The sequence below is a fragment of the Simochromis diagramma genome, unplaced genomic scaffold, assembly GCF_900408965.1.
Source record: "Simochromis diagramma unplaced genomic scaffold, fSimDia1.1 OVJJ01000304.1, whole genome shotgun sequence".
Taxonomy (NCBI): domain Eukaryota; kingdom Metazoa; phylum Chordata; class Actinopteri; order Cichliformes; family Cichlidae; genus Simochromis; species Simochromis diagramma.
The window spans coordinates 12,503,549-12,525,861 of record NW_024387030.1 but is presented as its reverse complement, the minus strand read 5'-3'; the positions used below and the strand labels follow the sequence as shown (position 1 = coordinate 12,525,861).

At 41.1% G+C, this 22,313-nt stretch overlaps 3 protein-coding genes across 6 annotated transcripts; 1 reads left to right on the top strand and 2 right to left on the bottom strand.

Annotated features, from left to right (window-relative positions):
* Window positions 1-717: 717 nt before the first annotated feature.
* Window positions 718-6,622, bottom strand: LOC120740485 (transmembrane protein 151B). Of its 2 annotated transcripts, none has more exons than XM_040042879.1 (2): window positions 5,464-6,622; window positions 718-3,014 (listed from the first exon to the last, which is right to left on the bottom strand). In XM_040042879.1, exons 1-2 carry the CDS (start codon window positions 5,575-5,577, stop codon window positions 1,413-1,415), a joined length of 1,716 nt encoding a protein of 571 aa, XP_039898813.1. In that variant the 5' UTR covers window positions 5,578-6,622; the 3' UTR covers window positions 718-1,412. The 2 variants fall into 2 exon arrangements, 1 of the variants encoding a protein (XP_039898813.1); XR_005697386.1 differs by having other exon boundaries at window positions 2,924-3,014; window positions 3,188-5,573.
* A 4,125-nt stretch (window positions 6,623-10,747) lies between these two features.
* Window positions 10,748-12,417, top strand: LOC120739791 (dnaJ-like chaperone JEM1). Its single transcript, XM_040041681.1, has one exon. The coding sequence runs from the start codon at window positions 10,816-10,818 to the stop codon at window positions 11,854-11,856; it is 1,041 nt and encodes a 346-aa protein (XP_039897615.1). The 5' UTR covers window positions 10,748-10,815; the 3' UTR covers window positions 11,857-12,417.
* Window positions 12,418-12,583: 166 nt separating this feature from the next.
* On the bottom strand, window positions 12,584-22,195 carry LOC120739789 (cleavage and polyadenylation specificity factor subunit 3). 3 transcript variants are annotated; one of them, XR_005697281.1, is made up of 19 exons: window positions 21,981-22,051; window positions 21,793-21,856; window positions 21,444-21,541; window positions 21,210-21,338; window positions 20,954-21,131; window positions 20,756-20,845; window positions 20,503-20,653; window positions 20,137-20,312; window positions 19,892-20,050; window positions 19,301-19,447; window positions 19,053-19,205; window positions 18,836-18,944; window positions 18,545-18,643; window positions 18,246-18,340; window positions 17,740-17,827; window positions 13,918-13,984; window positions 13,686-13,782; window positions 13,174-13,606; window positions 12,584-12,999 (listed from the first exon to the last, which is right to left on the bottom strand). XR_005697281.1 is itself a non-coding variant. In XM_040041679.1 (18 exons), the coding sequence occupies exons 1-18, from the start codon at window positions 22,049-22,051 to the stop codon at window positions 13,505-13,507; spliced, it is 2,073 nt and encodes a 690-aa protein (XP_039897613.1). In that variant the 5' UTR covers window positions 22,052-22,195; the 3' UTR covers window positions 12,584-13,504. The 3 variants fall into 3 exon arrangements, 2 of the variants coding, with proteins under 2 accessions (XP_039897613.1, XP_039897614.1); XM_040041679.1 differs by having other exon boundaries at window positions 12,584-13,606; window positions 21,981-22,195; XM_040041680.1 differs by lacking the exons at window positions 12,584-12,999; window positions 13,174-13,606; window positions 13,686-13,782 and having other exon boundaries at window positions 17,699-17,827.
* Between the last annotated feature and the right edge of the window lie 118 nt (window positions 22,196-22,313).

Below are 22,313 nucleotides of genomic sequence, written 5' to 3'. Positions count from 1 at the left end.
TATAAACATTAATCTGGTTAATATTAATTGAATAATATTGATGTGTAACAATCTTCAAAACAGAAAATCTCCTCTGAAAATAAGTGGAAAACGGAGTATTACCAACGGTGCTTTGTAGTAGGCAGATGAAAGAAAAAAAATTGTTCATTCGATAATAAGAATGTAACTATTTAAACATTTTCTTTTTTTGGGGGGGGGGGGGGGGGATCCACCAATTGTTACAATGAGTTGCTATAGTTGAATGAGATAAAAGGATTGATAACTTCCAGTTTAAAAGGATCCAAATCTTTCACCTCAGTTAAAGATCTTAGTCTTAGAACCCCAAATTTTACTAGAAATTCTTCTAGAAAAACATTTTGAAGTCTCTAACAATGCGCAGTTACTTACTATGCTAATAACACTGGGTGAATTTAAAGTAGAGTGAATCAAAAACTTAGCTTGTTATTCAGAAAATGAACTCTCCAGTCTAAAAGGCATGCTGAATTTATTTTTGTATCAATATATGCTTCATTTGTACCACTCGTCCCTCTGGTGTTATTTGAAGTGAAGTCCCAACTCTATCTTTAGAGTTTGTGCCCTTGCAGTTAAGGACAGGAGACGTAACAGTGAGCTGTGAGTCTGAGAGTGTGTGACATTGTCGCTTTGGATCAATGTGATCAGAGAAAAAAAAAAAAAACTTAACTCAGATCTTGTTTCCTTGTTTTGTCTCCTTTCTTTCTCATCTTGTGCTTTGAGGGCCCCACAGACACACATGTTATAATATTTGTTACAGTTTATTAAAAAGTCATTTTATTAGTGATAACATTCATTGGGATTTTAGACATTTTGACACCTTTATTGTTTTCACTTAGACATTCACATCACGGTCTTCAGTTCACATGTTCCACATTGTTTTTTTCTAGGTCTCAATAAAAAATAACATTAAAAAAAGTCTTTGGCTTCAACCTGGCGTGTCTTAATTTTTCAAATGGTCTGCAACAACATGCAACTTTTTAAATTTTACCTCTTTTTCTTACATGTGCCTCTGAATGGATCAACGCTCTGTAACCATAAAGGTACCTCACCCACCCACACACACACACACACACACACACACACACACACACACACACACACACACACACAATGAAAATATTTCTGCAAATGACAGATGATGAAATTAGCAGGATGCGCAGATCATGCAGCAAAGACATGAAAATTCCAAGATAAGACTCCCTGGTGTAGCAACAGGATGTGGATGAAGTTCAGTGCTATCGCTATCTGTAACTTTTTTCAAAATAAATAAATTAACACTCTTGGTTTCCTTTTGTTTTAATTTCTTTTTACTGTGAAACTTGCTAAAAGTGCATATTTTATCCACATAGCAATGAACCCCACCATACCCTCCATCATATCTGATATTAACCACTGCCTCACAAGGCCGTCTCCACACAGGATGACCCCCTCCGTACATAGTAGCGCCTCACTTCCCTCCCGCCTTCGCTGCCCTCGGACCGGTGCACAATGAGAACAGGAAAGAAGTGTGCGTCTCTGTACGTTGGTGGACTGTTGCTGAGCGCCAGCTGGCTGGAGTCCGACCGGCAGCACTGCTCGTCCGCGCAGCAGGGCTCCGTCAGATTGCTGCTGCGACTCCCTCGATGGGAGCCGTACATGCGGCAGAGGGAAAAGCGAGAAGTGTCCAAGGAGAGGTGCGAGTGGAACAGCGCTCCGCGGCAGGACAGGATGGAGGAGCAGCTGGAGCTGGTGATCGTCCTCCTCCTGCCTCCTCCAGCTCCTTGTCCGCTCAGCTCGCTGCACTGCTCGCAGTCGTCCTGGCTTTGGAGAGCTCCGTAGCTCTCAGCAGTCTGGCTGCTGTCCAGTAGAAGGCAGTTAGAGGAAGACGTGTCTTGTAATGAATTAGAAGTCCCTGTCCTCATGTTTAACAGCATCGCCTCAGAGTAGCTGGGAATCACCTGGCGATTGCAGCGTATGTGCCACTCCATCTCAGTGCTGTCCAGCGTGTCAACTCTGGGAATAACGCAACCAATATTTCTCCCCACAGGCCTGTCTTCATCTAGAGGGGAGGGGCTGCTGTGGGTGTACTCCAACCCAAACAGTTTCTCGATGCGGTAGTGCACGTAAGCAGTGCGGTACTCCGTGAGCACTCTTAGAGGCCAGGAAAGCATGAGCAGAGCTGCCAGCCAGAAGGCAACCTGGGAAGTGTACCAAGGCATGCTGTCTGGGTCTACATAGGCTAAGAGGTTTTCTCTGAAGTCCACATTCTTCAGCTGCATCCCCTCCCGAGCCTCCATGTAATCATCCAAACCTTCGATTTCAGAGAAGAACCTGGCTCTCTGGCTGAGGTAATCATTTTCTGGGCCCGCCTCGGTGAAGCTGAAACACTTGGTGAAGCGCAGGCGAATGGCTGGATGCCTCTCCAGGCCTCTAAGGTCACGTGATACATCCTTCATGCCACAGTGGCTGTAGTCAAACTCGCCCTCGGCCACGTGAGTGTTGACTCGCTCGTGGTACACCTGCGTGGTGGTGTACGCATCCCCGTTACGATACCGGGTCACCTGTCGTGTCCGCCGGACAAAATGGTAACTGATGGCTTTCCACCATATGCAAGGCTGGGCCCGCTGCATCCGAAGCACCCGCTCGTACACGCTGTCCACGTCTGCCTTGCACTGCAGCTCGCTCCTGGCCCTGCAATGCCAGCACTCCACAATATACAGCACGTAGAGCATGAGCAGGAAGGCCAGGGGGATGTAGATGAGGCCGTCCGAGCAGGGGCTGTCGTGGTAGATCATAGCGTGTCCTCCGATGCCCACCCCAGAGGCGCCCCGCAGGGAGGAGGTAAAGGAGGATGTTAAAGAGGAGGTGAGGGCAGAGTTGAAGCTTATCTTGGTGACCCGGGTCAGCTTACACCAGGCCACTGCACCCAGGCAGCTGTACATGAGCAGGGAGAGCACCAGGCAGCGCCAGTGGGACTCCCGACAGACGCAAGCACCCAGGGACTGCTTGACTGGACGCTGCTGCAGAGAGAAAGAGAGAGCGAGGGAAAGGGATGGAAAAGAAATGAAGGGGAGAGTAATGAAAAAACACACTTAAAGCAATGAACCCGCTAAACATGGCAGCGATTTTAAGGCTCGCAGCAGAAATGCAAATGAAAGTGGTTAAGCTATAAATCGAAGCGCTTTTTCCCTACCTAAGCACAGAGTAAATCACACTGAAGGAAGAACACTGGGATTCAGCAGGGACTGTAATGTAAGTAAAACATGTACAAGTGAGTTAACCGGATCATATGCAATACCATATCAAAAACAAGAGCAATTATGAGAGCAATTAAGCAGATCAAGGGAACTTTTTTCTTGATCCTACACCGGTTACTGTGGAGGACCACCTTCTGTAGATTGTTCCTGGATAATAGCGGCTGCTTATTAAAGAGTCTTATTTTCTAATTCTCTTCTGAGTCTGGAGACAAACGTTTGTGCCTGCGGGCGCACAGAGACAGCCGCTTAACAGCAGCATACAGAGAACAATGGTGTACATGACTATGATAGAATCTGATAAAAATGTAAATAACAACGGCAGACAGCATCTGATCTTTTTAGGTAAGGTCAGGTGTATTCGTAAAAATCAGATCACCATAATAAAGGTAAAAAATAAAGTGGCAGAAATCAAGTATTGCATGATGTTGAGAGAGAAACAAGATTTATTCCTGAAAGAAAGACTCTTAATGGAAGTGTCGGCATGGATACAAGCTTTTTTCATGCTATTTTGCAAAACAAAGTTCCACCAGTTATCAATAATGGAAGCAGTTTGTCTGTTCCATCTCCAAACAACACATTTTAGTTGCATTAACAGCTAAATTACAGCTAAAGTAAATAGAGGTCGACTGTAACTGAACACAGTGGGTTCACAGTGGCTCATAGCTCTGTCTCCTCACACAAAGAAGGTCCTGGCTTCACATGCACCAGCTGGGTGAGGCTGCATGGAGCTGTATGTTCTCCGTGTACTCTGACTTCCTCCAGAAACCTGCATGTTAGGTTAATGGGTGATTCTAAACTGGCCGTAGGTGTCTGCTTGTCCAGGGTGCAGCCCTCATTTTGCCCCATAACAGCTGAGACAGACTCCATCTTCCACAACCTCTGAATAGGATAAGCAGTTAAGAAAATTTATAGATGGACCACAGTTAATTTCGGTTATGAAGCACCAGTACTTCTCTTGAACATGTCCATTTTATTCTACTTGCAGTTGGCCTATACTGTTCTTAGTAAAGAATAAAATATATCTCACAGCTTTTAGCTACCCAAAGAAATAGTAGGGTAAAAGTATCTTTTTTTCACTTTTTTTCCACTCTCCCTTGAGTACATGTCCTGAAAGCTTCTCTTGTTACCACTTTGTCACAAACCCATCCATCACTCTGCGGAGCACTGGGAGGTTTGGAGCGGAGCGCCCAAACAGAAACATAAAGTGCTCCCATTTGCAAAACTGAGCAGCGGTCAAACAGTCCTATTCAGCAAACACACTGGCTGAATGCTATTTCATCAGTAACACTAACAGTCAAAACTTCCAGAGTGCATAAAGAGAACCTTAGCTCAGACTATTTACTGAAATTAAATTGACTGCATTTTGTCAAGCAATTATCTGAGATTCCTGATTTCAAATGCTTAAATTTGTTTTTGTCTCGTGGTGATATTCCTCCACATTGACTACCTCTGGTGTTTTATGGAGTGAAAGGATTTATCCTGACAGCCAGCCATTCATTACTGCACTGCCACAGGGGTGGAGATGCCTTACACTGCCGGTTCCACCTGAGTTATTTGTGGAGCAAATGAGGGATTCGGTTCTTGTGAACCAGAGAGGGCGGACTTTGAAGCGGTCCAAGCCTTGTGACTGCAGACATCATAGGTGCGACATCTGAAAAAGGTTACCCTTTAATAAAAAAGAAAAGCTGACTCATATATGCTAGATCCTTGGTCATGGAGACAGTTTACAGGAAGCTGAACTCAGGAAATGTAAGGGAAAAATAGGCACAAGTTGTTTGCAACCACAGAAATGTGGTCAGAGTCATCCCCCTGCAGACAGAAGCACAGTAATTACGCGATGACAGTAAAAACCAAGGGCGTGGAGGAACTAATGCAGACACATGCATGTAAACTTGTGTTGTGCAAGACTATAATCTGTGCTTTTGTCATTACAGTACTTTTCCACATCACTGGAGTGTGCTGCCACTATGTCAAATTAACTATTGTGACATTTCAAGAAGCAATGATGCTGTTTGGCTGCAGGTGAAAGTGATGGCACAGAGATGACTGCACGGGGCACCAAAAAGGCAGTAATGAAACAAAACCGCATGTTTTGTGTGGCTTTTCCTCCTACATTTGAACAATGAACATATGGTTCTTTATTACCTACTACTTACTTTTCTGGAAGTTATCAGAGAAGAAAAAAACAATGACTACATCTGTCTGCTCTTACCTCCTCCGGGACATCACTCTCAGCCGGTGAGTCCTCCTCCTCCTCTTCTCCATCAACATCATTGAGACCGCTGGCCGCCGCGTCCTCCGCAGAGTCCTGATCGGATGAGAGCATGCTGCACTTTTTCGCATGTCCGAGAGAAACTGGAAGCTCACTCCTTTTTATTCACTTGCTTCGCTCCTAATAGCGCTCCGTTCGCTCCCCCCTTTGGTGGCCCCCTCAGCCCCGAGGCGTCTGGGCCGGAGCCAGCAGGCTGCTGCTGCTGCTGATGTTGCTGCTGTGCGGAGCGGGAGTCCCGCGCTGCTCCCGGAGGAGGGGGGCGGGGTTCAGGGAGTTCACCGCAGCAGAGACAGCAGAGGTTAACCATGATGCAGTCAGTGTACTAAGTCAGTAGCTGAAGTTACCTGAGAAAGACCATAAAAAAGGGGCATCGCTGCATTTGTTAACGCAGGCACTAAGTGGATCCGAAACGCTGGTATGAAATGTTTTACGACGACAAAGAAGACCGCACTCACTTCCGGTTAGGATCAAACGGCGTCCTTCACAATAAAAATTCATTCTTTCTTTTTTTAAAAATAGATTTAGAATAGATTTGTCAAAAAACATACGTTAAATTGTTATTATTTAATCATTATATTTGAGGACAAAAGAATCTTCTAGAAATTATGAAATTTAAGTCAGTCAAGTTATAATGTTTTTATAACTAGTTACATTTTAACCAAACAACAAATACAGCCTTACAATAAGGCTAGGTTTTCTAATATGTTAGGCTATGTCTTTGTTTTTGACACATATATTTTACTTGTGTGTTTTGTTTTGCTCTGGTTGCTTTTTTTTCTTTCTTTCTTTCTTTTTTTTTTTTTTTAACTTGGGTTAAGTTTGAGTACCATGTGGTTTTTTTATGTTATGATTGTGGATGGTGAATGGTTATCTGTCTCTCTGTGCTAACCCCGCCACCAATATAGCTCATTTTATTGTTTTTGTTTGTTTTTATTCCATATTTATTCCATTAATTCGATCGATCTACGGTTTTATCTTTTTTGGTTTGACCAACTTATAAAGCACTTTGCTCAACCTTGTTGCATTCAAGTGTGCTATAGAAATAAAATTGACATTAAAGTCTGACATTTGCATGTCCACTAATATATGTCATATCATTTTATTTCAGTGATATTTATATTGGTAAGCAGTGTTGGGCAAGTTACTTTGAAAAAGTAATTAATTATAGTTACTAATTATTTCTTCAAAAAAGTAACTGAGTTGGTAACTGAGTTACAATATTCTAAAAGTAATGAATTACTTATAAAGTAACTATTGCGTTACTTAAAAAAAAAAAATTAACCCTCTGGGGTCCAGGGTATAATTGGTCATTTTTCATTACATTTGATGTTTCCTCTACATTTCACCGTTAAAAACTATTTACTTTGCCTTGTTTGGTATCATTGTTTTCAGCACAACCTCACGTGTTTGAATTTACAGTTATGTTTTCATTTTGACATACTGTATTAATAAAATTGATCCAAAATCAGACAAAAAACATAAATCCCAAGTAGAAAAGGTTTTTTACTGTAACAACCACAAACATGTTTATTTAATCATATTTCATAACTTTAATATAAATTGCCAATTTTAAAATCATATGCACAAGTTTCGCAAACAAAGTTATTTGCAGCCATTTACCTTTTACCCTTTTTTAAATAACCATTTCAAACTATTTACAGAACAATCAGCTGTTCTGCATTCAATAAGATGCCACACAAATTATTTGTGCCACTCCAAAAAAATAATTTCTGTCCACTATAAAGGAAAACATCACAGCCTGATACCTGCAGACAGCAGTCACCTCATTGTTATGACACACACACACACAACACTACACACTAACTAACTACACGAGACAACACATTAACTACACACTCCAAACATGTTAAACGTCACAAACCACTCACATCTCAAAACTCGCTCTCTTTCTCTTTTTCTGCTCTCTCTCTCTCTCATCACTCCTAAAACTTCCCCCTCTTCCTAAACAACCAAATGTCAGGTTGCCCTATCAGTTTTTGATTGGTGGACATGGTGAATTTTTCCACCAACACGAAAGGGGTGGGTTTTTGTTTTCTTTTTTTGGTCATAAGCAGAGTGCTTGCTAGCGCTGTCCTTAGACAGTAAACTTGACAAAACTATTGAGGAAAAAACGCCATGTATATATTGTTTATCATGACTCTGGTTTTACGTGGCCTATCAACACAATTTAAAAATTCAAAATTTAAAAATATCACCTTGTTGCTTTGTCATCTTGAAGTGGTCATGTGATTGGCTTACCGACTACGACTACTTTATTCTTCCTCAGTTAAACAGCAGCACTCATGCGATTCTTTTGCCCCCTTAGCTCCAGGTGTTGTGCAAAAAAGTGATCGTTGGGCAGAAAGTGATTGCCACCCGCAGGAGCGCGCGCAGCTACTTAAAGCTGTAGCGCCCAGATTACTTACAGCTACTTCCGTGCAACTGATATAAGGTGCAGTAACCTAAACACAGCTTCAACCGTCTGTTTGTTGAAAAATAGTAACGTGTGACCGCTCCGCATTTTCTTGTTAGTAACGGTAACGGCGTTGTAACGATAGGAATAGTAATTAGTTAGATTACTCGTTACTGAAAAAAGTAATGCCGTTAGTAACGCTGTTACTTGTAACGCCGTTATTCCCATCACTGTTGTTAAGTCACTTAGAGTGTCCATATTTTTTACTGATGTATCTGGCTTCACCTTTCTCTCATTAAGAAGCTAGATGATAATTGATTACATATAAGTGTCTTGATTTTTAGTTTATTTATGCATGACCTCTTATTTCAGTGTTTCTATGTCCCAGTTTAAAAAGAGAGAAAGTATTCAATAAATAGCAATACTGATAAAACTTCCTTTACTGATTTATAATTTCCTAATAAGTCAGTGGTGCTTTTAATTTTAAAACTATAATTATTTTTAACATTATATTTATGTCCTGATCTTCTTGGGTAGTTTTCGTAAGACATAAACTTATCATTAAAAATTTTGTTTAAATACTCGTCATTATACAGGGTGGGCCATTTATATGGATACACCGTGATAAAATGGGAATGGTTGGTGATATTAAAGTCCTGTTTGTGGCACATTAGTATATGTGAGGGGGCAAACTCCTCAACATGGGTGGTGACCATGGTGGCCATTTAGAAGTCGGCCATCTTGGATACAACTTTTATTTTTTCAATAGGAAGAGGGCCATGTGACACATCAAACTTATTGGTGATGTCACAAGAAAAACAATGGTGTGCTTGGTTTCAACGTAACTTTATTCTTTCATGAGTTATTTACAAGTTTCTGAACACTTATAAAATGTGTGCAATGTGCTGCCCATTGTGTTGGATTGTCAATGCAACCCTCTTCTCCCACTCTTCACACACTGATAGCAACACCGCAGGAGAAATGCCAGCACAGGCATCCAGTAGCTGCAGTTTCAGGTGCTGCACATCTCGTATCTTCACACCATAGACTATTGCCTTCAGATGACCCCAAAGATAAAAGTCTAAGGGGTCAGATCAGGAGACCTTGCGGGCCATTCAACTGGCCCACGACGACCAACCACTTTCCAGGAAACTGTTCATCTAGGAATGCTCGGACCCCATGATGTGGTGGTGCACCTTCTTGCTGGAAAAACTCAGGGAACGTGCCAGCTTCAGTGCATAAAGAGGGAAACACATCATCATGTAGCAATTTCACATATCCAGTGTCCTTGAGGTTTCCACTGATGAAGAATGGACCCACTATGGTTGTACCCCACACACCACACCAAACCATCACTGTTGTTGTTCCAACAGTCTTGGAGGGATCCATCCACGGTGGAAACAGGAGAGAGGAGATGATTATATCTCAACTGAGATTCGGACACACTGGTTTAAATAGCACGTTGTTTTTAATAGGTAAACACTGTACAGGGGAGTGTGACTGCAGTAGGGAACAGAGATGGGCAGTAACGCGTTACTTGTAATCTGATTACTTTTTTCGAGTAACGAGTAAAGTAAGGGATTACTATTGCAAAAACGGTAATTAGATTACCGCTACTTTCCCGTAGGAACGCTGCGTTACTGCGTTACTAAAACCGTGATTTTTTGCGAGAATGTCTCACGACAGTGACATAAGCGAGTGAGACGTTAGTGACAACAGCTGTGAGCAGATCAACAATGGATCATATATCGATTGTGGGCGAGAGTATGAGCGTGCAGCGTTTAAAGCGTGGAAGTACTGACCTTACTTTGAGTTTGATTCCATAAAAAGTGACAAAAACATTAGCGTCCATCGTGCGTGGGAAGAAAACTTCTTTTTACAGCGAAAAAAAACCCCTAAACTTCCAAACAAGCAATGGGAAACTCACAGAGAAACTCGCGGATTCTTCCACTGACCGCGGCACACCTGCACCAGGGTAAACCTCCGCCTACCGTAGTCCTGCTTTACAGGTGAAAATAGAGCAACAGGACCGCTAGTCTTTGACTTTATTTATTTTCTGCTGTGTTTTACTTGCATCTATTTGAAAGAGTGAGTGTAAACACAAAAAATATTGTATTTTATGTGCTGGAATGTGCAGAAAATAGCTTTAAATGTTAAACTAATTTATTCAACTCAGAGAATGTTGCATATAATTAAATTTTTGCTTGATGCATAAAGTTAAAAGATTAAAACTGATAAAACAAGTTAAAAAAAAGAGACTTTTCCATTTGATTACATTTTGTATGATGGATTATGCAGAAAAAGTAGAATTGGGCTGAAAGATCTATCGCTTTATCACCTATTCAGGTTGTAAATCGTGTTTTTAAAAAGTAACTAAGTAACTAAGTAATTAATTACTTTTGAAAATAAGTAATCAGTAAAGTAACGGGATTACATTTTTGGGGAAGTAATCAGTAATTAGTTACTGATTACTTTTTTCAAGTAACTTGACCAACACTGGTAGGGAACAGGAAACAATAGAACATGTTTTCTTGAATTGTCAGAGGTATGATATTGTAAGGAGACAACTGATCAAAAAGCTGGACGATATGGAAGTGAAGTTGGACTTGATTTGTTTCGCACGACCTCTATAGGTGAAAGTTATCAGGCTGTATTTTGGTTTTTAAGGCAGACCCATTTGTTCGGGAGAATTTGAATTTTCTTTCTTTCTTTCTTTCTTTCTTTTTGTCATTTCGGTCCACACTCCACACCAGTTGGTGGCGGTAATGCACCATTTTGCTGTTTGCCGACCGCCAGTAAACCCTATACAGAGGAAGAAGACAAACACTCCCCGAGATTACCCGACACAAGCGTCAAACATATCACTCGTCAAAGGAAACATGGCGGAGGTCAGGAGTTGTTTTGGAAGGAGGGCGCACGGTTTCTTACACAAATTAAATAACTACCGCCTACGTGTCAGCCACAGTAAACACGAGAAAGGTGCCTCACACGGTTCGCCTTTGCCAGCAGGGCTTCTTTGGGGTGATAGTCATAATGGCGGGCCGTATGGAGCCAAAGACGCCGCGGACACAGACCGTGCTCTAGCTTCTCGGGACGGTAACACAAGTGTAAAGCCGGTGCTTGGTGCTATTTGGGAGAACGGAGCGGTTGCAGAAAATTACCATTACTATGTTCCTGAGGAGTTTTCTCTTTATAATAAGAACCAGGTACAAAGAGAAAACAGGAATCTGTCTCGACAGTGGAGACGCACCGGGTTTTGGAGGACTTCGCCCCGCACTTTCCGCCGACAGCAGAGCCCTTATAGTCAGCATTTGTACTGGCAACACGGGCAGCGGTCATTTATCAGGGCTTACAGCGGTAATGGAGCCAGATCCGAGCCTCTTTACAAAACCAAAACTGGCTACTATGATATTCTTGAAGTGGCACCTTCCGCCACTCGAGCCCAGATAAAAACAGCGTACTACAAGCAGTCTTTCACCTACCACCCGGATAGAAACACTGGCAGCGAAGAGGCCACAGTCCGCTTTTCGGAGATCAGCGAGGCCTACACCGTGCTGGGAAACAAGGGGCTCAGGAAGAAATATGACCTGGGACTATTGAGTCTGGCAGACCTCACCGCTACAGTCAGGCCTTCCGTCAAGGACACGAGCGGGAGCGCAGGCAGACGGCAAACCGACAGCCGACGCTCCGTGGTGGACCCAGACGGCCGAGGAGGCATCTTTGATTTCGACCAGTTCTACAAGTCCCACTACAGCGAGCAGCTGCAGAGGCAAAGAGACATCCGAGTCCGCAAAGAGGAGATACTGAAGAAGAAACAGGACACTATAGGCGAGAAGGAAATGGGCAAGATGATGGAGCTGGGAGTTGGTATGCTGCTGGTGGTAGCCATAGGTATACTAATGAACTTAAAACGGGGATGAATACATCTGCTGGGAAACTGTGGGTCCCCCTTGAAACTCCTCCACTGATCACACTATTAAACATTTCACCTAATTTTAAGTCAGGTACTTGAACTAAATTGTCATGAAATTAAACAACAACAAGCATCCATTGATTAAAGCTGGTGAGGATTTAAGGTTGTTGTTTTTTTTTTTCGTTCAAATGTGTTGTTAAAAATAGCTCATTCTGGAGCTTTGATCAGCAAAAAAAGTTATATGTGCAACATGCACATTTTCTGTTTGTGAATACATCATATAGAAGAGGTTAAATATGACAAAAAATAGAAATCACTTGTGGTCTTGGTTCATCCTGTATTACCTTTTGCACAGCAGCGCTTCGGTGGTTGGTTTACAACCGTTCACTTCAGCTCCTTTGGCTTTAATAAAGTCATTTGTCTGGTAGAAATTATACAAATGTTAATGACAAGCCAAGCTTCAATGGTAATGTGTTGCTATTTATGACATATTTATAGTAATATAAGTAAAGGGTGTGGTAATATCTTGAAAGTCCAGCCAAAATGGGCATTAAAGCAAGTTTATGGTTAAAATCAGATGGTTATTTTTAAAGAATGTGCCTTTGATTATATTTATTGTGAAATTACTGGGTATATTTTTTCAGATATTTAATGAATAAAAGACTTATGGGCACTGTTTGTGTTGCCTCTTTTTATTTGATTTTGTCAATGCATGTAGTGCTTTTAGTGGGAACAGATTTTAAAACATAAAAATAAATATTAATTACATAAAACAAGCATGTGTATGTCCAAAGATCACACGATTACAATGAATACTGTATATTTAAAATCGACAAAAGTAAACACAATACTGTTTTTTTAAAGTAGAAGCCTTCTTAAAACAACAAATACTTACAACACATGTAGTGCATTTAGAAATTCACACACATCATCACATTTAAAAGTAAACAAGTCATATCAGTGCATATTAATAATGAACTCAGGTCAAATGAAACCTGCAGTGAATCTACACTCAAACGCAGTTAACATAATGATGTATTTTATAATTAAAAGTGCTTACAATACAAACAACACAAGAATCTGTTAAATAACATCACATAGCTTATTCTCGCAAGTCAGGCTTCCTTACTTGTTACTGTGTTTCTTCAGTCTGTGAAACTAAACATTTTCCCCCTTTTCATGAAAAATATTACCTCATTTTGAATTTGATGGCAGGAACATGTAACAATAAAAGCCACGGGGGCAACAAAAGGTGGAAAAGTAAGTGGTTGTTAAAAGGAAACAGCTGGAATGAAACAGGAAACAGCTCTGTAAACTGTGGAACAATTTCAGAATAATGTTCCTCTGTAAAATTACGAAGACTGTCTCATCATCTACAATACATAAAACAGACAATCTGGTGGATAAACATGACTGTTCCAACTTTCCTAAGAAGTGATGCTGCCATCCAAGTAAAAATGAGCTCGTCTTGAGCTAATCATACATTTTCTCAGTTTAAACATTTGATGTTTTCTACGCTCTGTGGATAAAATGTGTTTTTCAATGCAAATCACAGCATTTTGTTTTTAATCTACATTAACACGATGTCCCAACTGTGTGTGTATATCTGATCACTAACAATGTCTGGAGACCCGCAGGCAGGTGTGTGTCTTTCTTCAGATAACGGGGTTTAGAGCGTCATAGAGCCGCTGCACCGCCAGTTCCACCATCTCTCTGAGTGAATCGTCCTCTGTGCATTCATCTTCGTAGCACACAGACTGGTGAGGGGATAAGAAGTCAGCGACATACTCAAACACCAAATCAGCAGCTCCCATTAACAGGACAAAAGACCCTCACCCTTGTTTTCAAGCAAATGTGCACCGTCTTCCCGTCCACAGTCACAGAGATGATTTTACCATCGCTGAAGTTCACGCATTCTTCTCCAAACATGTCCCTGAAAACAGACAGCAGACAAATAACATAATTCATTAAGAGCTTAGCAACTATTTATCCGAGGAACTTCATTTCCATAAAAATATTCATGCTACTGCATTATAAAAATGTTTTATGAATTTATTCTGTCACTTACTGCAACATGACTTCTAGCCGAGTATGGAAAACATCCATGTCCATAGTGCTGCTCTGGGTCTCCATCACTGCTCATAAGGCAGAAAGCAGATCACTGGCATTAACCAGATAGCACCCGCCTCAAACTTACAGCAGCAACTAAACACACGTGTACACCACGTGCTTAATGGCGCTTTGTTAACTGTGTTTAAAAGATGGATGTAACATCGAGTTCTGAAATGTGAAACCAATGCAGTACTTCTAATGGCCTTTAGGGGGCGACTCCTCTTACAGCAAAAAATGTCAGTTTTTATGTTATAATTTCCCTGCTTTTCATTTGATTTATGACTTTAGTAAAAACATTCTTCAATTAAAGACTAAGACTATATATCTTTTAAATATTTTTTTTTTAAATTATGGTTACATGTAACATAATATATATGACAAAGTATAGTATGCTTAATTATTTGCAGTATCTTATCTGATTTATTATGAGAATGTAATGCCTGATCATTTGCACCCAAAACATCAAAAATGGGGGCAAAAGGGAGGAGATCGCGTTTAATCGATTATAACACGAGGTCCGAAATATAAGTGCTGACATGAGTAGTGTCCACAGAAACCTCTGAATCTCAGCTAAAAGCTCATGTAAACCATGTCTACAAACACCAAACAAAGCAAAGACACCAGACAGTTAAAAGAGCAGTTACGTCACCATGAATCTGTGGACAGGTAATATCCATATCTTGATTTAGGATTTTCTGGAGTTAAACGGGAACCAAAGCATATTTTCAAACGTGTTATATGCTATAAAATACTTTTAAAAATTAGGTGAGGGAAATAAAAAATCTATTTTTCCTATGTTTGAGTCACAGTAACTTTGACATAGTAACATCTGCAGTAATATTTACAGCTCTGATGACATCTCACCAGTGTTAGCTTTATTTTGACACCAAGACTGTTTACACAGAGTTTGTAATTGCAGAGAAATACATTTATTTTGGTCATTTCATTTTCGAGCAGGAAGCTCACCCTTCTTGTTATACCCTTTAGATGAATACAGAGTTTTTTAATTAAATACATATTCTTTAAATAATGTTCCCTTTTATAAAAAGTAGGATGATTAAAAAAAACTAAACATTTATTATAGCTCTGTCACGTAGAAAAAAACCTGTCTTTTTTCTGTGGTCTGTTATATAACATTAGGGGTATTCGTGGCAATTAACTTTTTAATCGACTAAGCGGGTCAAGTAAGAAACACTTAAATATTAAGTTAAATTTGAAAACTGTTTAAAAAAATATATATCCCCATTCCACATTCCAAAATGTCATGTGACAATCTGATTGGCTTGATGTCACAAGGATCTTTGATCCTTTGAAGTTTTTCCCTTAAGTAGGGGTGAGAAACAGCAATTTTTAGTTCGTTTGTTTGCAGCCTTCAAACGTTCACTACAGAAAAATTTGGAAACCTCTCAGAGTCATCGGATACAAACGCCAACATGTATCCAAGATTACGGCAACCAAGACAAAAAGATTACGCCGCCTCTCCTTCAACACGTGGCCGGCCAATTTCTCCAAATGGCCTCTTATCCATCCAAAGGGCATTACAGGAGAGTAGGAATGAAAACAACCATCTCCAGAACAAAATTCAACAAATTGAAAAAGAAAAACTTCACCTGGAGAAGAAGTGCTTACAAATGGAAGCACAAAACAAACACCTGGAAGAAACACTACAGCGCCAGCCCGACATCAACATTATTAATGAGGGCTGGGGGATCAAGTTTGCTCAAGCCAGAGAGCAGATTGTATCCCTCATCAAAGAAAACAAGAAAAAGAGCGCTGACGTTAAAGAAATGTCCGAGCAGCTTCAAGGCAGGAAAGCGACGATTGATAAGATAGAGTGGGATCTCCAATACATGGACCAAAAGAATCACCTGCTCCAAAAAAAGCTTGATGAAGCTGAAGAAAAAAAATAAAGAAGTCCTCCAACAGAAGGAACAACAGGACACAAAGCAAAAAGACCTGCAGCGCGAACTCCAAGGCATGCAGGAAAAGTACAGAATGGTGAAGGTAAGGTTGGATCAAACACTGCGCCAAAATAAAGACCTCCTTCAAGAGAAAGAGCAACAGCAAGAAAGACTGTCAGAAGAAAAGTGCACTATCAAGGACTTTGAGAGTAAAAATCAAAAGTTGCAAGGATTCTGTAATGAACTGAAGGTCAAAACAAGTGAGCTGCAGGGAGAAAAGGAAACTCTGGAAAAACGATGCTCACAGATGCAGAAAAGGATCGATCAAATGGCCAAAAACAACTCAGAGCTCATTAAGGGGATATTGTTGGAATTCAACAACTTGAAGCGGGAAAACACAGAAATGCAGGCCCAAAAGCAAAAACAAGACAAAACGCATGAAGACCTGCAGTGTACGCTCCGCGACACCCAGAAAAGAAATGAGCAGCTAGAAGGCATGCACAAAGAAGATCAAGTGAGAAATGCAGACCTGCAGAAGGCAAAGCTGACACAGGAGGCAACATCCAAAGAGCTCAAAGAACAGCTTGAAGAAACACGAGCAACATTAGAACAGGTGGAACAAACATGCAAGAAACTTGAGGAGCAAAACACCGAAACCATCCATGAGTTGAGAACCCTCATCCTGGAGAAAAAGGCCCTCGTGGAAAAGTCCATGAAAAAGAAGAAAAAATTCTTCAGCTTTTTCCGGAAGAGGGACAATACTGCTTCTTCAACTGATGTAGCCTCATCTTGCTCCAACTCTGTTCACCCCCCCCAACCAGTCCCGGCAGTTGACTGCCCCCTCCTGAGCCTGGTTCTGCAGGAGGTTTCTGCCCGTTTTAAGGCAGTTTTTCCTCCCCACTGTCGCCTAGTGCTTGCTCAGAGGGGATTGTTGGGGTTTTCTCTCCTCTACCTTGTTTCTTTATTTACTTGTTACGTTTTTTGCTCTTACTTCATTTTACCTTGTTTCTTTATTTACTTGCTTGTTTAACTTTTTGTTCAACTTATCTAACAAAATAAACCAGTTGAATTTATCCTTTGAGTATCGTTCATCTAATCTTTACAGAGTTTTTCCAAAACACTTTCAAACATTCAGATCTGTCTTTCATTTTCTTCTTGAAACCTCATGAACGGTGAACTAAAAACTCTGGAACATGGTTTGAAACACTGAAATTGTTTCAGCTGAAACTGGCAAAGTCATATGTGCATGTGTGAGAGTCACAGGTTATATGGTGTCACTAGTCCGGTCATCATGTTTAGGCTCATTCACTCCAGAATTATTTAGGCCAAATCTTTAAAACGGTGTCATTGCACACACTTTTCAATCACACAAATGCAGGATTAAAGACAATAATTCCCAAAAAGTGTGCCATGAAGCAACTCCAGGTGTTTCATGGGTATTCGTGATAACAATCCCATATATAAAGTTCTGAGTGAACTGTTAATATAGTGCATGAGTACTTTGTGCACAGAACCCAATCCATTTGTGCAGTTTCTGGATGCTAGAACATAATAGGTGTATTACACATCCAAAGGTCCTGATTATAGCAAGGAGAAAAACAAAGGGGAACTTAATATGTCATAAAAACCAAAAACTAACAAGGAGTGCATGATCATCGACCAAAAGAAATGATTAAAGAAACAATCTAATGGCCAGAATCACCAAGACTATAACTTCTATGACATCAGGTGGATTGGGAATTTCAACAGCCCTTAGCTCAAATGTCACAGCCAAACTGTTTTTAATTTCAGGCTTCAAAGTGTGTGTGAACAAACCAGTGTGCGATTTCATCTTACCTACATCCATCTTTTATATGGGTCTATATAACCAAGCTGACCTTTTTGAGCCTTTGGGTTGGACTGCACCTCCAGTACCACGGTGGTGACAGCATCAGCATACATGTCATTTAGAGGGTTAGCTATCCACTGAAACAGCAGATAAAGACAAATTAATAAAACACAAGTCCCAAGCTGTCTCTGAGCATCACAACGTACACTCCCTTTAAAAATCTGTGGCTAGGAGCAGAAATAACCAATCATAAAGTTGTCCCTTAGATTTTATATGGCTACAAAGGAGAGTGATCCAGTCAATAGTCTGCACCGAACCAAACCCAGGATTGTAGTTCACTGGACACATGCACGTGGAAAGCAGCAGAAAACATAAATGAGTAGTTGCTATTACGTGGCACACTGGTGCAGTGTTCACCTTCTTACCTTGTTAAAAGGATTATTAGAGTGTTTCAGTGATATCAAACCCTGTGTCTATCCTCTAAAGAAATACATTTAGGACTCCCAGTTTTGCACACTGGTGTGAAAAGCACAGCGCTACGTTGTGGGCTCTCACCTCTAGCAGCACCATGCCGGCCTCTTGGATTAGAGTGATGTTTTTAAAGATCTTCAAAGTGTTCTTCTCAGTTCCGTCCAGCTCTTCAACATCACCTGAGAAAGACGGTCACCACTACGGGGTAAAAATCACTCACACGCTGGCAAAACTCAAAAGGTTGCAGTACGTGTCAAACTGCAACAACGTGGGCAGTTGTGTTTTTTTGTTTCTTTTTATGAGTTTGGATGGTCTCAGAGAGTCTACTGATGCATGCAGAGATGGTCATCGAGATTCCCACAGAAATGGTCACGCAGTCTTACCTGTGAGATTCCTCAGATGGCAGACAAGCAGTGAGTAGGGTCCAGTGAAGGGGATGGCCTGGGTCTGTTTCACTGTACTCATGGCCAGCTCTGTGTACGCTGCAGAACAGACAGATCAGGTCAGTACAGCTCCGAGAGGAGGAATGTTTCATTCATTCATTCATTCAGTCTACTTTGGTTTAGTTTTGAGGCCAAATACCCCAAAACAATGACAGAGCCATGAAGCATCAACGCTACTAAAATGCTTTGGTGGCCCTGTTCTCCATCTGGGGACAATGAAAGTGAACTTACTGGAAAGGTCAGAGGGATTGAGGATGTGGTAGTTGAAATTCTTCTTCACCAGTATGCCTGATACCCTTTGACCCTGAACACACTTCTTATCAGCCAGTGAGCCCATCACCTGAGAAGAGAAGTGTATCCATTTTCAGTGGATTTGTCATTTTTAACAGTGTCATTAAAAAGCATACGCACAATTCAGCAACGGCTGATCACAAAAAGCGTACTGCACCTTAGCCAGCTTCTCTCCTCTGAAGTTCAGCGTGACAGCCTCAGTGTTGCGAGGGTTGTGGACTTCGATGTGAACCTCGTCGTTATCCTCGTACTCTCTGATCAGCGCGGCTTTCAGGCGCGCCATCTCATTCTGCTCCCCATGTACCAGGATCTGAAATTAAACACGTGCAACATTTTATGCAAAGGACAAAAAAAAAGATGAGTCAAGAGAACTGTGAATTTCACCACACTGCTTTCTTCTCATACCACATGTGGCGGTTTGAGGGCTCTGATGAACTCGCTGGTCTGCTGGTAATCAGTGTGGGCGGAGAAGGAGATGTAGTCCACCGACATCTTTAGCTGCAGCTTCTGTCCCGACATGGTGGTGATCTCCTCGGGCTCAGACATGATGTGCTGTAGAGTGTGCACAGCGGGAAATAACTGAGGACTGATTTTACAATTATCTTCTTGATAAATCATTTAGTCAGTGAAATGATTTAGAAAATAGAATCATTAGAAAATGGCACGTAAATTGCTTTTAGAGCCTTCAGTTTGATTGCTTTGCCAAATTAATGACCTAAAAACTTCACATGTTCGATTCATTTTTATTAGAGAAAATGAACAAAGAACACTGAAAACTTTTTTTCCTTCTTCTTGTGGCAACTTAATTTCTTTTCTTTAAAAAATGAGTAATTCCTGTCTTTTGTCACAGCTTCTGAGTTTTAAATTTGATGGCTTGAAAATTGCTGTAAATAACGGCAATCTGGTGCAATTGAATCAGCATATCGATTATTAGATCACAGCATCTTTTCCCACTTTGCTAAGAAATTTTTTTTTGCTGTCCTGCTGTGCTCTAACCTTGGCGAGTGTGCCCTCCACGCAGTAACCGGCGATGATAACTCCATTCCTCTTGTCGGTGCACCAGCTCTCAAAGAGCTCCCTGGAGAGCCCGCTCTGCATCATGCCCGGAGACGCCATCACCACGCTGGGGCCAATATCATCAAAGTGATCCATGCTCTGGAAAGAATAGACAGTGCTGCTTTATTTTGGAGAGAGGCAGTCAAGCCTGAGAATATGCACAGGGTTTCTGTGACAGTCTCTACCTTCAGATTGCTGATATGCTTGAAGACAAAAGGGTTGTTGATATTTATGGCCTTGCGGATCTTGTCGTTCATTGCGTTAACATATGTCTGGTACACAGCCATGCACTTCTTGGCCAGGGAAGAAGCATAATAGATGGGGATGTCATGGAGCTCTGGGTGATTCTGCCAGTACTCGTCTGCAAGAGAACATTAAACCCAATCTTACAGACTTCTATGAGTGATAATGGGATAAAAAGAAGACAAATAACCAAAGTCATAACTATCAGAGGAAATCCAGTGCTAAACATAAATTTGAACATTGAGGTTAACAATATTGACACACATTATCACATTTTCAGTATCAGGGAGTCAAACATGACTTCTAACCCAAGATAAGCAGCAGTTCCTGTGCTCGTCCCAAAGCAAACACAGGGATTAAACAGCGACCCTCTCTGTTGACAATGTCATGGACGGTGTTACAGAACCGAGCTTCTCGCTCTTCCCTTTTTTCATGGATGTGAGTGCCGTAGGTGGACTCCTGCAGAAAGACAAATAATAGTTTCTGACTATGTTTCGATCACCTACGGAGCCTTTTAAAAAGGTGTTCAATATGACTTATTATAGTTAAATAATGTCATACTATGATTAAGATGTCAGGTTTGACACTGGGGATCTCAGCTGCCATGAGGTGCCTGTCTTCTTGGCGGGAAAAGTCTCCTGTGTACAGAAGCTTTGGAGGGAAAAGGAGATGGGGAATATACATGTAGGTTAGCTTTTTAAAAAAAATTAAGCGAACAATCCTTTCTTATCATTATCGATTAAACAACAGCAATTTTACTTTGACTCCAGCTATTTCGATCATAAACATAGCAGCTCCCAGCACATGACCAGCGTGGTAGCACCAAAACTTGATCCCAGCCACCTCTTTGACCTCGTGGAAGTTGATTGTCTCTATCTTGTCCATGCTCTCCTCCAGGTCGGTTTCAGTGTAAAGCATGTCGTCTGCCGAGATGTTACTGCAATAATAATAAAAATATGACTGTATGCTGCACTGCAATTAAAAGGTAATTGTCTCTAGGGACCTTTGCCCCTACCTGACTTTAACATAGTCTGATAGGAGCCAGCGGTAGATGGCTTTAGTGGCATGAGTCATGAAGGTCCTCCCTTTAAAGCTGGTCTTCTGGAGGAACCAGGGCAGAGCTCCACAGTGATCCAGGTGGAAGCTGAAATGAGAACACATAAAACCAGCAATAATTAGAGATCTAAACTGTCGTTTCTGTGCAGGAAAAATGTGAAAATGTAAAGGAGACAGGGCAGTTGAGCCTCACTGGCTGATCAGCAGCAGGTCTATCTCAGCTGGGTCAATCAAATCTATGTATGGGAGAGCGTCCATCCCCTCCAATCCAGGGTGAATGCCGCAGTCCAGCTGCCACACACAAATACAGCTTTGTTCATTTAAATCCAATCTGCATCAATGCTGCTTTCGGACATGAAATACTACAATGGCAACTATATGTCAAAATATATAAAATAATAAAATTAATTTAATTGTATTGAATGCATGGAAACAAAAACAAAAAATTGCACTTTGTACTCCTTCAAACAGGTAACCGTAATATAGTTATTATTGCTATTGATATAAGTGTATAACCAATTATTTGTTATTATTTATTTTACCATAATTTTCCTTCCTTTGAACTCCAGGATAATGCATGACCGCCCAACCTCCTGCCCAGCACCGCTGCAACACGAGCCAAATACGGTATCAGTGCATGTATGTGGTTTTATGGTGGCACAATGAATCAGCCATAAAATATAATATTTATATGTATGTGCATATATCTAAAAAATAGAAATTAACTCACAGTGGACGAATCAGGAGCTGGTCGCTTTCCTCGGCAGGGACAATTATCTCTATTTTGCGTTTTGTGGCCATTTTGTTCTAAATTTTTAGTGTCATTTTTAAAATACAAAAAAATAAAATAAAATAATAATAACAAATCCGATAATACTGCACTCAATGTGTTTTCTGAATGAACTTCCGGGGGCGTGTCCAAAATACGCCCGACTGGAATCAAGTCGTGTGACAGAAGTTCCGAGACGGACGTCGGTTGGCTTTTACCAGCTTTGATCTAACATTTATTAAACAACCCGACGCAAAAAGAGGCACGGCAGTTAAATATATTAGCTCAATTTAG